The sequence below is a fragment of the Macrotis lagotis genome, chromosome 1 (assembly GCF_037893015.1).
Source record: "Macrotis lagotis isolate mMagLag1 chromosome 1, bilby.v1.9.chrom.fasta, whole genome shotgun sequence".
NCBI lineage: Eukaryota > Metazoa > Chordata > Mammalia > Peramelemorphia > Peramelidae > Macrotis > Macrotis lagotis.
Window position 1 is genome coordinate 495,293,339 of NC_133658.1, and position 12,933 is coordinate 495,306,271.

Below are 12,933 nucleotides of genomic sequence, written 5' to 3' on the forward strand. Positions count from 1 at the left end.
TAAAATTAGCTTGAAGAAAACTTGGTAAATTTTTAAATCTGGAAAGATTTTTTAATAAGCTGTTTTCATCAACAATGATAGTTAAAGCCCCCTAATAATTCTAGACAAGATTACAAATAGAAAAGATGCTTAAGAGAATGAAATGGGAAAAACCATCTGGATCAAACCAAATGTATATAGAAGAGATATATACTAGAGGATATACAATTGAAAGTCACAAATTATCTAAAAGAAGTGAAAAATCTCAGTATTACTAAGTAGCAAGAAAATTCAAGACAACTACCAATTTAAATACTTACTTATGATTTATATCACATCTTTATTAGATGTTATTTGACTATTGATTTGTGAACTGAGGGAATTCTAGTTGGAAGCATTAGTAGGACTCTAAATAGAGATATAATGCAAGGGAGTGCATCTTTACTATTTTTCAGTTGACTAAAAATTCCATGTTCTCACTGTTTGGTGATCATGAAAAAGCATTTGTTTCAATAGATTAAAAAAACCTTCTATATGTTCTTGCCTATTTATACATAAATATCATTCAAGATTCATGGAAAGATAGAAAGAAAGAAAGAAAGAAAGAAAGAAAGAAAGAAAGAAAGAAAGAAAGAAAGAAAGAAAGCTGATCAACCAATTACTCTTTCATCATAAAAATCAGATAAAGCATAAAAAGTGGTATGATGATTGCATTAAAGCCCAACATTGTGGGAACACAGGCTATTCTAACGGACTGCCACCTGGACAGTCTCAGGATCTGGCTTGCCGCCCTGAGAGATAAGGTGCACCGGAGTCCTTGGGAGCTGGACATTCCACCCCACAGACCAAGGGCACTAGACACAGCTGTGTTTCACCACCTCCTTCCTAACATACCCCCTTATCCTGTAATGCAAGATGCTGAACATAACCCACTTGCATCCCCCCATTACCTCATTATTCTTTTTCTACCCTGGAAGACCTAACAGTATATATGTAATAGCTAAAGCAGTAATAAAATTGAGCTGGAGGCATAAGGCAGTAGTGGCTTGACTCCTTATTCTCAGCTCTCCTCCAGGAGGGAGGTTGCTGGTGTGGGCCCCAAGGTGAAGGAAGTCACAACACAACATGGCACAGCTTCCTAGAAGAAACCTATAACTCTTTTTTTTTTTAGATTTTGGCAAGGCAAATGGGGTTAAGTGGCTTGCCCAAGACCACACGGCTAGGTAATTATTATTAAGTGTCTGAGACTGGATTTGAACCCAGGTACTCCTGATTCCAGGGCCGGTGCTTAATCCACTGTGCCACCTAGCCACCCGTTTTTTTTTTTTTTTTTTTTTTAGGAAACCTATAACTCTTCAAAAAATTTTGCCCTATCCTGAATTGTAGGAAAGATCAATAGGATGAAGAATGTCTATTACCTAGTGATTAGGGCTTAGATTTAGATGAACACCTCATAGAGATTGTATAACATACAGCTGGGAAAGACAGTTCAGTAGATGTTGATTTGGGTAGAATTTCAGAAGAGCATGACTCTAAGCTTCTTCTTATATGTTGCTCTCTATGAGACAATATAACAACCATCAAAGAATTGAAAATGAGTATTACACAGAAGGCACTGGAAAGGTACATGATGGGAAAGAGCAGGCTGGAACATATGATCAGTGGAGAAATTTGAAGAACAGCAACCAATTAGGTAAGGGTGTAATATGAAGAGACAATTCACTGGACATGTGGAAAGGCTAAGGCATGACAGTTGTGCTAATGTTCTTATATGCCAGAGGAAAAAGAAAACATTCTCCAGATATACAAGCAGGCCACTTTGTGGTAAATTAATTGGAGAAAAATGGGCAAAAACTGCACAGAATGGACTAACACGGAAGGATTACATTTTACATTGTTGGAGGGAATATCCAAATCAACGAAATAACAAATCTATTGTATATTTTCAGGGAAGTTTATAAAATGTTACAGTATGTTATTCAACTCTTACAATGATACATGAGGACTGAACTATAAACACTATAGAGACAATATAGACACTATGGAAAAGAATAGCATTAAATTTTAGTTGTTCTATAAATATAAAGAAATAAAATAAGACAGTGTCTTAATTTAATTCTTTGGTTTTGTTTGAATCAGACATAATCAATCTTTCTCTAACAGGAAGTAACCAATTTTAGGTTGGAAGTTTGTTCCCTGAAACTAAGAAAGTTAGTCTCGCTGTTAGTGATAGAACCAAGCACAGAAATATCTTTCTTTCAAATAAGAGAATTATCTCTTTTATTTTGACTAAATTGAAAGGGAAATAGTTAAAGAGGTCATGGTTGACTTCAGTGAATTAGTGAATAAGCATTTACTAATTACTTATTATGTACCATGAATATATTTTATTCAAGAGTACTCCAAATTAATATTATCATTGTTCTATCTGATAAATAAAAATTAAAACCATTAAACTTGAATAATATACTTTTTTCTTTGTTGTATAATTATGTCTTTTGGTTTTGAAAATATGTATATATAAATGGAAATTTATTGCTTAGGGGAATTTTTGACCATTTGGATCTCTTTTGAAACCACAATTGTGCTGTCTCTAAAGACTTACAATAAACTGCAGAATAGAGAGTTTTTCTCCCATAAATCCCAGGCTGTTATACAGATGTGGTTTACCATTAAATTGATGTTATGACAATGGATATTAGTTATTTTTTTCCAATTTAATTCAACTTGAAAAGCAAAATGCTACATTTTTTTCTATTGAAGAGTAATAAAGAACTTAAAATAATATGTCCAAAGCATATTTACTATATATAGTATATGTTTATACTATATATATATATATATATATATATATATATATATACCAAAGCATATTTACTATATATATATATATATATGTACATATATATATATATACACACACACAATTTATTTTGTTCTAGTGTGAGCCTAGTCCTTTTTGAGTTTTCCTGGCATTGGTACTTATCAAGATCTATTCTCATAGATATCAAACACAGATATATATTGTCAGGGGAAGGTATTTATTTTATATTAGAAATTTGATGTTTTCCCATCAGAAAATCCATTTTAAAAACTTCACACAGTCTTTAGCACATTTCAGGAAATGGGGATACAAAAAAAACTGTATTTTCAATCTTTTATGTAAAGATATCCAATTTTTATGCAACTAAAAGACAAAATAATAATATTTAAATGTAGAATCAAATCTATATGGATAGTGAGATCTATTTATAAGTCTAAAGACCTTTTAAAGTACAATGTGTAAAGTTGAGACCTTAAATATAGAGCAAAATCTAGAAAGCATATAAACAAAAATAAAAGTTATTTTTTTCTGGTGACATAGATATTCCATTTTTTAAGCTTGGCAAATAATTTATTTATAACTATCTAAAATTTTTTTTATTTCCTAACAAATTTTATAAAAAATTTAAATCCAGTACTTTTTATTGCTGCTAAGAACTGCACATATTTCCTTTTATGTCAGTATTTTCTACTGTCTTATACATTTCTAAGTCAACTCTTCCCAGGGAGGATACACAATTTTCAAAAAGACTAAAACAAGTCGATACCCACTTAAGACATTTTTAAGACTAAGGTGAAACTGCAATAGAATAAACCAAAGAATTGATTACTGTACAGATATGAGTCTGGTGTTAACTTTTTCTAAAGTTAAACTGTATAAGTAAAGAGAAAATAACTTTCACAGTGACTTCAGGTGGAATTTTTTCCATATTTGAACATCTGATAAAATTCTGATGCCACTTTAAAATCCTAAATTAGCTCCAGGTTAGATCATTAGTGAACAGCTGGCATCTAAGCATTTTTAAGTAAGTCTGTTCTTGTTCAACTTACCTTGCAATCACAAAAAGGACACAACTGACTCCAAGGCAGGCTAAGAGAACATACATCCAAATATCAGGAGAGAGAGGGTTGAGAAAAGAGAAGACACCAGGATTTGTGCCATTGGGTTTCCTGTACAAAATACTAATGCCCAGGGTCATGAAAGGTTTGGAAAAGTCAATGACTTTCTCTCTCACATAGGTAATTGTAAGAGGAGCAACAGCCAGATCAGCTTTCTGGAAAAATAAATCATAAAAGAGGTTCATTTTCTCTGACATGGCATCTGAAATATGTATGATATTTAAAGTTCTCTTCCCCCACCCTTTCCCTAATTCCTCTAGGTTCTCAATTAGGAAATTTAATCACAAAGTTTAATTTTAAAAGAAAGAAACTCAGTAATATGAACAACTATAAAGACACATACATAAAACATGTATTTAAATTCATATATAGAAATAGAATAATTTACTAATGACCACACATCAATATTTATGACTGAATATACTATTCCCCCCAAGGTTAGGACTAACTACAAATGACAGATGGAGACTTTAAAAGCATATAAAATTCATGGACATGAAATGACCATAAGTTTAATTGTTCATGAGCCTTCATATAGAGTAGTTATCAATACCAACATTCCCTCATCTTACTTATGTGTTTCTTGGGCTATTTAAAGATACAGTTAATTCTCTTCATCTCTCCCACCTCTTTCTATAATATAAATAATGATAGCTGATGTTTATATAGAACTTGAAGGTTTTCAAAAGCCCTGTATTTATTTGTGTATGTGAATGTAAAAGAGTGATATCTGCTTTTTCTTACATGATCTATAAGTTCTTTGACCATCCCATTCCATTCTCCTTTATCATTCTGGGCTCCATATTTACCATCAGGAACGAGTTTAACATCATAAATGAAACCCAAAATATTTGACAACTCTTTAAGCAAATCCAGACAGTACCCTTCAAATCTATTATTTCCATATAGAGGCTTGTCAGATTTTTTGAACATTACATAGGGTTCTTCCTATATGAAAGAAAATAAACAAATAAATAATATTTGATGAGATTTGTACAGCATTTTAATATTCACAAGGAAGGCATAATTCACTCATCCAGTTTCCATAAGCTTACTACATATTTAAAAATCACTTAAATTTAAAAACTATCAGACAGGGAAAGATGAACTAATTACAGAATATTCTCATGCTCAATCAGTCTTCTTATTCAGTATGAACTGGGTTTCTGGGCATCAACTCCCCACCCTGAACCTGGATGAGGTCACCTTTTCTGCTTCTTTCTCCAGACCCAAACCTCCCTAGTTACAACTCTGCTAAAATTAGTTGGTTACATTTTTTGAAACTTATATGTGTATGCAGCAATATAAAGTGATACATGGATACCAGTCTAGGTGTCCTCAAAAAAATTCCATTTTATATCTTTGTACTTGTATTATGCAGTCCTTTACTTCCACTCCCTAGAATCCTTTACACTCTGAGAGACTCAGATTAGGTACTACCCTCTTTTGAATGTCTTTCCTGATTCCCCAACTGTTAATGCTTTCTCCCTTTAAAAACATATATGTGTGTCTATGCATGCCTTCCAACAGAATGAAAACTCCATGAAGTTAAAGATTGATTTATTTTTTACTTGGTTTCCTAGAACAGTACCTTGAGCCTATGTGCTTGTTTCATTGGGTTAAAAGTAATGCTAGAGAACTCCTACAATATAAAATTTCTTCAATAAAGATATTTATAAAGAACTGAGTATTGAAAGAAGCTAAATCTCCTAAGAAGTGGAAATGGAGAGGGATTGTACTCCCAGATTGGGGAGGATCCTCCGGGAAGACACTGGGAAGTTTACATAATGATCTTTAAAGGCTAAACATGTCAAGATATGGAAATACATTGGTTTACTTGGATAAGGCTGACAAAAATAGTTGTCTTCTCCTTCTTCCCTTCCAACTAACTCTGGAATTGTCAGGAATATGCTAAAGAAATATTTCTATCCAAAAATATGTTATAAAATTTATATGTCTAGCATCCTACAGATATAAGATTTTAAGAGCAAAGTAAATAAAATTTCTTTGGGGTCTAATAGTCGGATAACAGCAGATGAAAACACAATTTTAATAAAACAGACTTACCAAAATGGTAGTAACTATGAGCGTTCTATTAGCTAATGAATCAGTGATATTAGTGGATCTGTCTTTATTGCTGTCAGTCATATTAAGACCACTGTTGGAATTCCAAATTCCAATCTACACAGAAAAGAAGAAATTAGTAGATGCTGACTATAGATACTACATTCAATCTCATATGAGTCCATAAATGTCTAGGAGTCATTGTGAAAAAAAAAATATTCCATGGTGGAAGAAACTAAAACAAGAATATGAAATAGAAAAAGGAACAACAGAATTTTAAAGAATACAATATATCATAATTGTGTCAGATGGTTTTATTTAAATAGCTTCAATACATCACTATTTCAGAAATAATAGGCTACTTTTTTACCTTTTTTTGTTTTCCTTGTTTTTTTATTTTTGGTCTGTGTTTTTCTTTTACAACATGACTAATATGGAAATATCTTTTGCATGACTACTCATGTATAAATGATCAACTTGCTTACCTTTACCATGAGAGGGAAGGGAACTTAAATTGTGGAACTTAAATTCTTTAAAAGGTTTAAATTTTTTACATGTAAGTGAAAAATTATTTTGACAAAATAGTTATTAAATGAATGTATGAGTGAATGATGAGTAAGAAAACACTTTATTCCCTTTAAAGAAAGGATAACAATAAAAATGATACACTGAAGTATTATATGTATAATTGAAAAAAAGCAATAGCTCCAATGTAGCATATTTAATTACAGGTTCTAAGATAAAAGCAATTTATTTTTTTCTAATTTTTTAAATTTTAATTTTTTTTAGGTTTTTGCAAGGCAAATGGGGTTAAGTGGTTTGCCCAAGGCCACACAGCTAGGTAATTATTAAGTGTGAGTACTGGTCAGGTACTCCTGACTCCACAGCCAGTGCTCTAGCCACTGCACCACCTAGCTGCCCCCTCTAATTTTTTTAAGATCTCAAGAGAAAACCTCTAAAATAAAAATTTTTTTAAACAATTTGTTACGGTTGACAAATACTCAAGCTAATGCTAAATCTTTGCCTTTTTTCAATATCAAATAATAATTAGGAAATAATGTGAAAATTGTTCAAATGAAGTCCAAGGAGAAAAAATAATTTACACAATTTAAGCCTTTGAAAAATCTAATAAATGCAAAATTAATTTTCTCTATAAAGTTTCTATTTCCTATCTTTCTTTCCTTTATCTTTGATTTCTAGATATAAGTAAAAAAAAGTAAATATCTTAATCTATTGGATGCTATCCCTCCAAATTATTTTTCTGTTATTTAGTGATTCCTTAAAGTTTCATTTAGTTTTTCAAATACCTTGTCAAGTTTCTATTTAATGTGAAGACTGAGAGAATAAAATTCATAAAACTAGATATAAGAATAACTTGGACTGGCAATTTAGCAAAAATCCTTGAGAAAGTATTGTATCAAGTGAATTACCTTTTTTGTTCCTTCCTCTTTTAGACTGATAATGTCCAAATCAAAATCCTTCCTTAAGCCATCTGTTTTATTGAAGGTGATGCGCCCTGTCAAACCATCCAATTGTGCCTATGAGTAAGCAGAATATAGCATGACTTCTAAATTGTTTATAATTATAAGACCATCAAAAACTATTTAAATGGATTAAATTCTATTTTATCATGGTGTTACAAATTATATCAAAGATAGTGATCTTTATAAAGTAAAAGAAAAAATTATTATGTACATATTATCAATATACATTTTTTGTGTACTATTCTACCACCTTTAGGTCAGCCCAATATGTAAAAGCAATTCCTTAACTATCCAATACAATTGTTTGTACATGGAATTACACAAGTCAATGTAGAGTGACAATCTATATCTTTCAAACTCAATTGATAGCTCATTTAAGTCCTACCAGGCAGAAAATGTATATTTCCTTCTTAAAGCATATTTCATCTTAAGAGACATTATCAAAAATGATCAGTATTGGGATGCTATTATTGGGAAAGGGAACAAATACAACTTATTAATGCTTAATTTTTGCTAAATGATATAGTTGATCCTGTGGATAGGGTGCTGGGTCTGGAGTTAAGGAGAGCTGAGTTCAAATCCAGTCTCAGACGCATATTAGCTCTGTAACTCTATCTCAATTAACTTCTTTTGCCTCAGTTTCCACATCTGTAAAGCAGGGATAATTATTATTATTATTATCACATATCTCCCAAGGTAGATGGGTTAAAATGTATAAGGTGCTTAGTATCGTGCCTGGTAAATAGTGGGTGCTATAAAAATGTTTTCTAATATTATTATTGATACTCTTATTGATTGTCGGGATCTTTGATCCTCAACAACTCTAGGAAGTAAGTGTTATTTTTATCATATCATAAAGAACCAGGCAAAGAAATTAGATGACCTCCTCATTCTCACCACTACTAAGACTGACAAATCCAGTCTGAGGTTGAATTTGAACTTTAGCCTTCCTTTCTCTGAGCTTTACTCTATCCACTGCACCCTTTAGTTGCCTGAATTTTTCATTCTTTTAAAAATTTTTTTAATTGAATGCCTCTATTTGAATGATTTCATATAGGTAAAGTGCTTTATAAACCTTAAAGCGTCACATAAATATAAACTTTAAAATGTCACAGCTTCAGGAGAGAGATCATAATTTCCAGTCATCAACCTAATTCTGCCAATTTTATCATACCTTATATATGGAGGGAAAAAATATACATTGTGTGTGTCCCATTTTCCTGTTCCCCTTAGCTTACTAACTTCTTTTTTATACGACCATAGCTGAAATTTAAGTAAATCTAGAGAAGTTAAAGTTGTATTTTGTTTGACGATTATCCATTATATTAGAAGAACCAAAAAGACATTACTTTGTTGGGGATGTGGGGTCAATGAACAGTATGTACAACTGTGACTGATCAGACCAATCAATATCAGTTCAAAAGTCTCTTCTATAAGTCAAATATAAATAGTCCATATCGCCACTTGGAGGGAAGATGTCTCCAAATATGTATATCTCATGATTATTTTTTAAAACTACAGAAATTCTACTTTGTTTTTAGAGTACAGCACATTCTCTGATTTGGACTTGCCATGCTGAACTATTGTGACAGTGTTTCCCATGCCTTACAAGAAAACCAAAGTTCTTCAGAGAACCCTTGAGAGTATCTTTGTATCACTCCTCCTGACCTCCTAAGAGTGCTTGCCATATTTGAGTTTTCCATAAAATAACTTTTAGGCAAATGTGTATTTTTATATTCAAATAACATAACCATTCCATCAAAGTTTGAATACTTGCCAGTTCAGTTCAAGAAAGGACCTCACTGTCCTTATCTAATTTTGCCAGGTGATCTGAATCTTCTAAGGCAATTCAAATGGAAAGGATTCGATTTCCTGGCAAGATTCTGCTGTGGCTTGTAGCTTGTTTTTGAAGAAGACCAACAACATCATGAGTCAATGACTTTACTTGTATTGCACAAAGTAATCAACCTTACTCTTCCTAAGGTACTGAAGTTCACAGGCAAGACAAAAATCAAGATGACTGGTGATAGCCCAATATACAGTATATTATGACCTTGGTATCTTTGATGTCTGACTTCAGCTGCCTTCAAGGACCTTTGTAACAAATTGTTCACATCTATTCATCCTCCAGGGAAAGTCTTCACATGCTTAGGATAGACATCCTCCCTAACTCACAGAGAGGTTTGATTACCCTCAACCTGGTTTAATCCAGTTTTACCTGGGTGTGACCACTGATCATGCTTCATCTTCTTGGAGCCACAGGTAAGAGTTGAATGCCAAATAGATACCAAAGTGGAATGAGTAGCCCTGAAAAAGGTACATCAAGCCCTCACTCTAGAGTAGCTCCTCTTAAACACCCCCCACACCCCTGGCATATTCTTCAAGTGTCACAAGATACAACAATGAGGTCAGCACAATGATTCCGCAGACTTTCAGTTTGATAGGCAACCCAGTACCTCTTCTCTCACACAAATGCAGATCCAGTTGTGTCAGTGAGTGTGTCATCCTCATCATCCATGTGAATGTCCCTGGAAAGTATACTGCCAAGGTAAGTAAACATAGCCACAGCATTCAAAATTTCTCCATTTGTTTTAACCTATTGTTCCGCATATGGATAACATGGTCCTGGTTGGTGAAGAACCTCTGTTTTCCTGGTCTTTTAACTCTCCGGTCAAAAGTATACCAAGCAGCAGAGAACAGATCCATACTCTGTTGCATCTCAGCCTCAGAGGCTGCATTGAGTACACAAACACATGTGAATAAAAAAAAACCCACACCAGATCTCCCTCCACTTAAGGACTTGTTCCATTTACACAGTCCTGCTTCACTCCATTGGTGACTGGGAAAAAGCAAGAGGATCATCCATTAGACAGAACCTATGCAAGCATGGCATCATAAAACTGGCACACAATCATGATGAACTTCTCTGTTCTACTCCTGCATTTCTCCTAGAGCTGAGCAGCAAATGCCCTATCAACCATTCCTTGGCCCTTTTTTCTTTTCTCTCTTCTCTTCTCTTCTCTTCTCTTCTCTTCTCTTCTCTTCTCTTCTCTTCTCTTCTCTTCTCTTCTCTTCTCTTCTCTTCTCTTCTCTTCTCTTCTCTTTTCGATTTTGCAAGGCAATGGGGTTAAGTGGCTTGCCCAATGCCACACAGCTAGGTAATTATTAAGTGTCTGAGGTTGGATTTGAACTCAGGTCTACTTGCCTCCAGGGCCAGCACTTTATCCACTGTGCCAACTAGCTTCCCTGAAACTAATTGTTTTTGAAGGCTATCAGGTTTAAATGACTTGCCTAAAGTCATACAGATAATATGTGTCTGAGACCAGATTTAAAGTTGGGTCCTCCTGAATTTGGGGCTGGTATTCTATTCACTATGCCACTTAACAGTCCTTCATTAACACAGTTTTTAATGTTTGTAAATAAAATATAATACTGTACAGAAAACTTTCCACTCCTTTTTTCTTCCATTATTGCCACCCATATCTTAACTCAACTTTCCCATCAAATTAGCAACAAACTGTTTTAACGGAGAAATTCTTGAATCTGTTGAATCTCTAGTAAATCTTCTGATGGTCTTCTTGATTTGAAGGCTTTTGTTGAATTCAAATATTTTATTATGTGAAAGTTGGTTATTAGACATGAAACATGGTATCAGGTATTCATGAGTGCATGTGTACCAGCATGCCATTTTTTAAAAAAAAATTATTCTAAGTAATCCCATTTCTTTTTAAAATGTTATTTTTTAATATGAACTTTGATGCTGTGAATGTTTTATGTGCATTTTATTTTTAAAAATATATATTAGGATGTTCATCAATTGGGGAAAGGCTAAGTAAACTGTGGAATATGAATGTAATGGAATATTATTTCTCAATAAGATGTGATGACAGGTAGATTTCAGAAAAAAAAATGTGGAAAGACTTGTACAAACTGATCCAAAGTGAAATGAAGTGAACCAGGAAAGCATTGTATATAGTATCAGCAATATTCGATGATGAACAGCTATGAATGGCTCAGCTCTTCTCAGCAACACAATGATCCAAGGTAAGTATAAAGGATTCATGAAGGAAATTGCTATCCAAATCCAGATAAAGAATAGATGGACTTTGAATACAGAATGAAGCATATTTTTCACTTTATTCTTTTTTATATTTTTCTTTCAAAACTGTGACTGATATGGAAATATATTTTATATGATAGCAAGAGAATCATCCATTATCCAGAACCTGTGCAAGCATGACATCATGAAACTGGCACCAATACTTATGAACTTCTCTGTTCTACTCCTGGTATTTCTCCTAGAGCTGGGCAACATATACCCTATCAACCATTCCTTGGCCCTTTCTGAAGTCACACTGGCTCTCAGGTAGAAGACTGTCTTCCAAGTGAAGGATTATTGTCTATCATTTTCAGAAAAAATGGAAGGGAGGAAGAAAGATTTGGAACTCAAAATCTTGTAAAAATAAATGTTAAAAATTAATTTGATATGTAATTAGAAAAAATAAAATACTATTTTAAAAAGTATATATTAAATTCAACATGATGGTAGCAAAATTTTCCCAAGATCCAGGGAGTGAAATAGTTCTATTATGAGTGTTTGAAGAGGAGAGAGTGAATGGAAAGTAAAAAAGGAAGATACTAATTTAGAAAGGAGGAAGAAACTTGTTACTTATAATTAAGATACATGAGAAAAGGGGTACACAAGCATGGAAGAAAGGAGGGAAGAGATATCAGATAACTTCCTTAATCTAAAATGAATAAAAAAGGGGTTAAACAGACAGTTTGCTATCAAAAATGCAAACAGGAAATGAGAGAGGAAGAGAGTATGAAGTTAACAGGGAGAATAGCAAGAGAGCATGAACAGCCACAAGCAAAACATACTAAACCCAAAGAGATAACTAAAAAAGCAGGAGGGAGGTACAAAAACCAAAAATCAGATTCCAGGGGATACTTTAAATGACTACTTAGATAATTTGGTTGAATAAATTGTAACGCAGAAAATGGAATTCAATATTAGTCTACAGCAGGAAATGACCAAAAAAAAGATTTTTAGAAACTCCTTGTTAGTATGTAATGACACAGAATGAAGTGAGCAGAACCAGGAAAATAATTTATAGCTGATAATATGAAAGTAATATCATAAAGAAAAACATTTTTGAAATACTTAAATACCTGAATCATTGCAATGACCAACTATGTTTCCAAAAGACTCATGATGAAGCCCTTTACCCATCAACTGACAGAGAAGATGCGAGATTCAAAAAGAGACTCAGTCATTGTAAGGATTTATTTTGCTTGAATATGCCTTTTTTTTTTTTAACAGAGATGTTTCTTCTTTTTTATTTCTTAGTTTTTAAGTGTAAATAGAATATAGGAAGTTATCAATCATGACAACCAAAAAAGGGAGTGCATTTCTTAAAATAAGAATCCACAAGAAAGAAGTATAGACAAGCAAAACAGTGGC

At 33.0% G+C, this 12,933-nt stretch overlaps 1 protein-coding gene across 1 annotated transcript in view; it reads right to left on the bottom strand.

The window, feature by feature from the left end:
* The window catches only part of GRIK1 (glutamate ionotropic receptor kainate type subunit 1), a 164,583-nt gene that overhangs the window by 53,018 nt on the left and 98,632 nt on the right, over positions 1-12,933 (bottom strand). Inside the window, exons 9-12 of the mRNA XM_074213868.1 lie at positions 7,416-7,523; positions 5,989-6,102; positions 4,666-4,869; positions 3,853-4,076 (exon numbers count right to left, since the gene is read on the bottom strand). Coding sequence (XP_074069969.1) covers positions 3,853-4,076; positions 4,666-4,869; positions 5,989-6,102; positions 7,416-7,523 — 650 coding nt within the window. The remainder of the gene's footprint in view (positions 1-3,852; positions 4,077-4,665; positions 4,870-5,988; positions 6,103-7,415; positions 7,524-12,933) is intronic.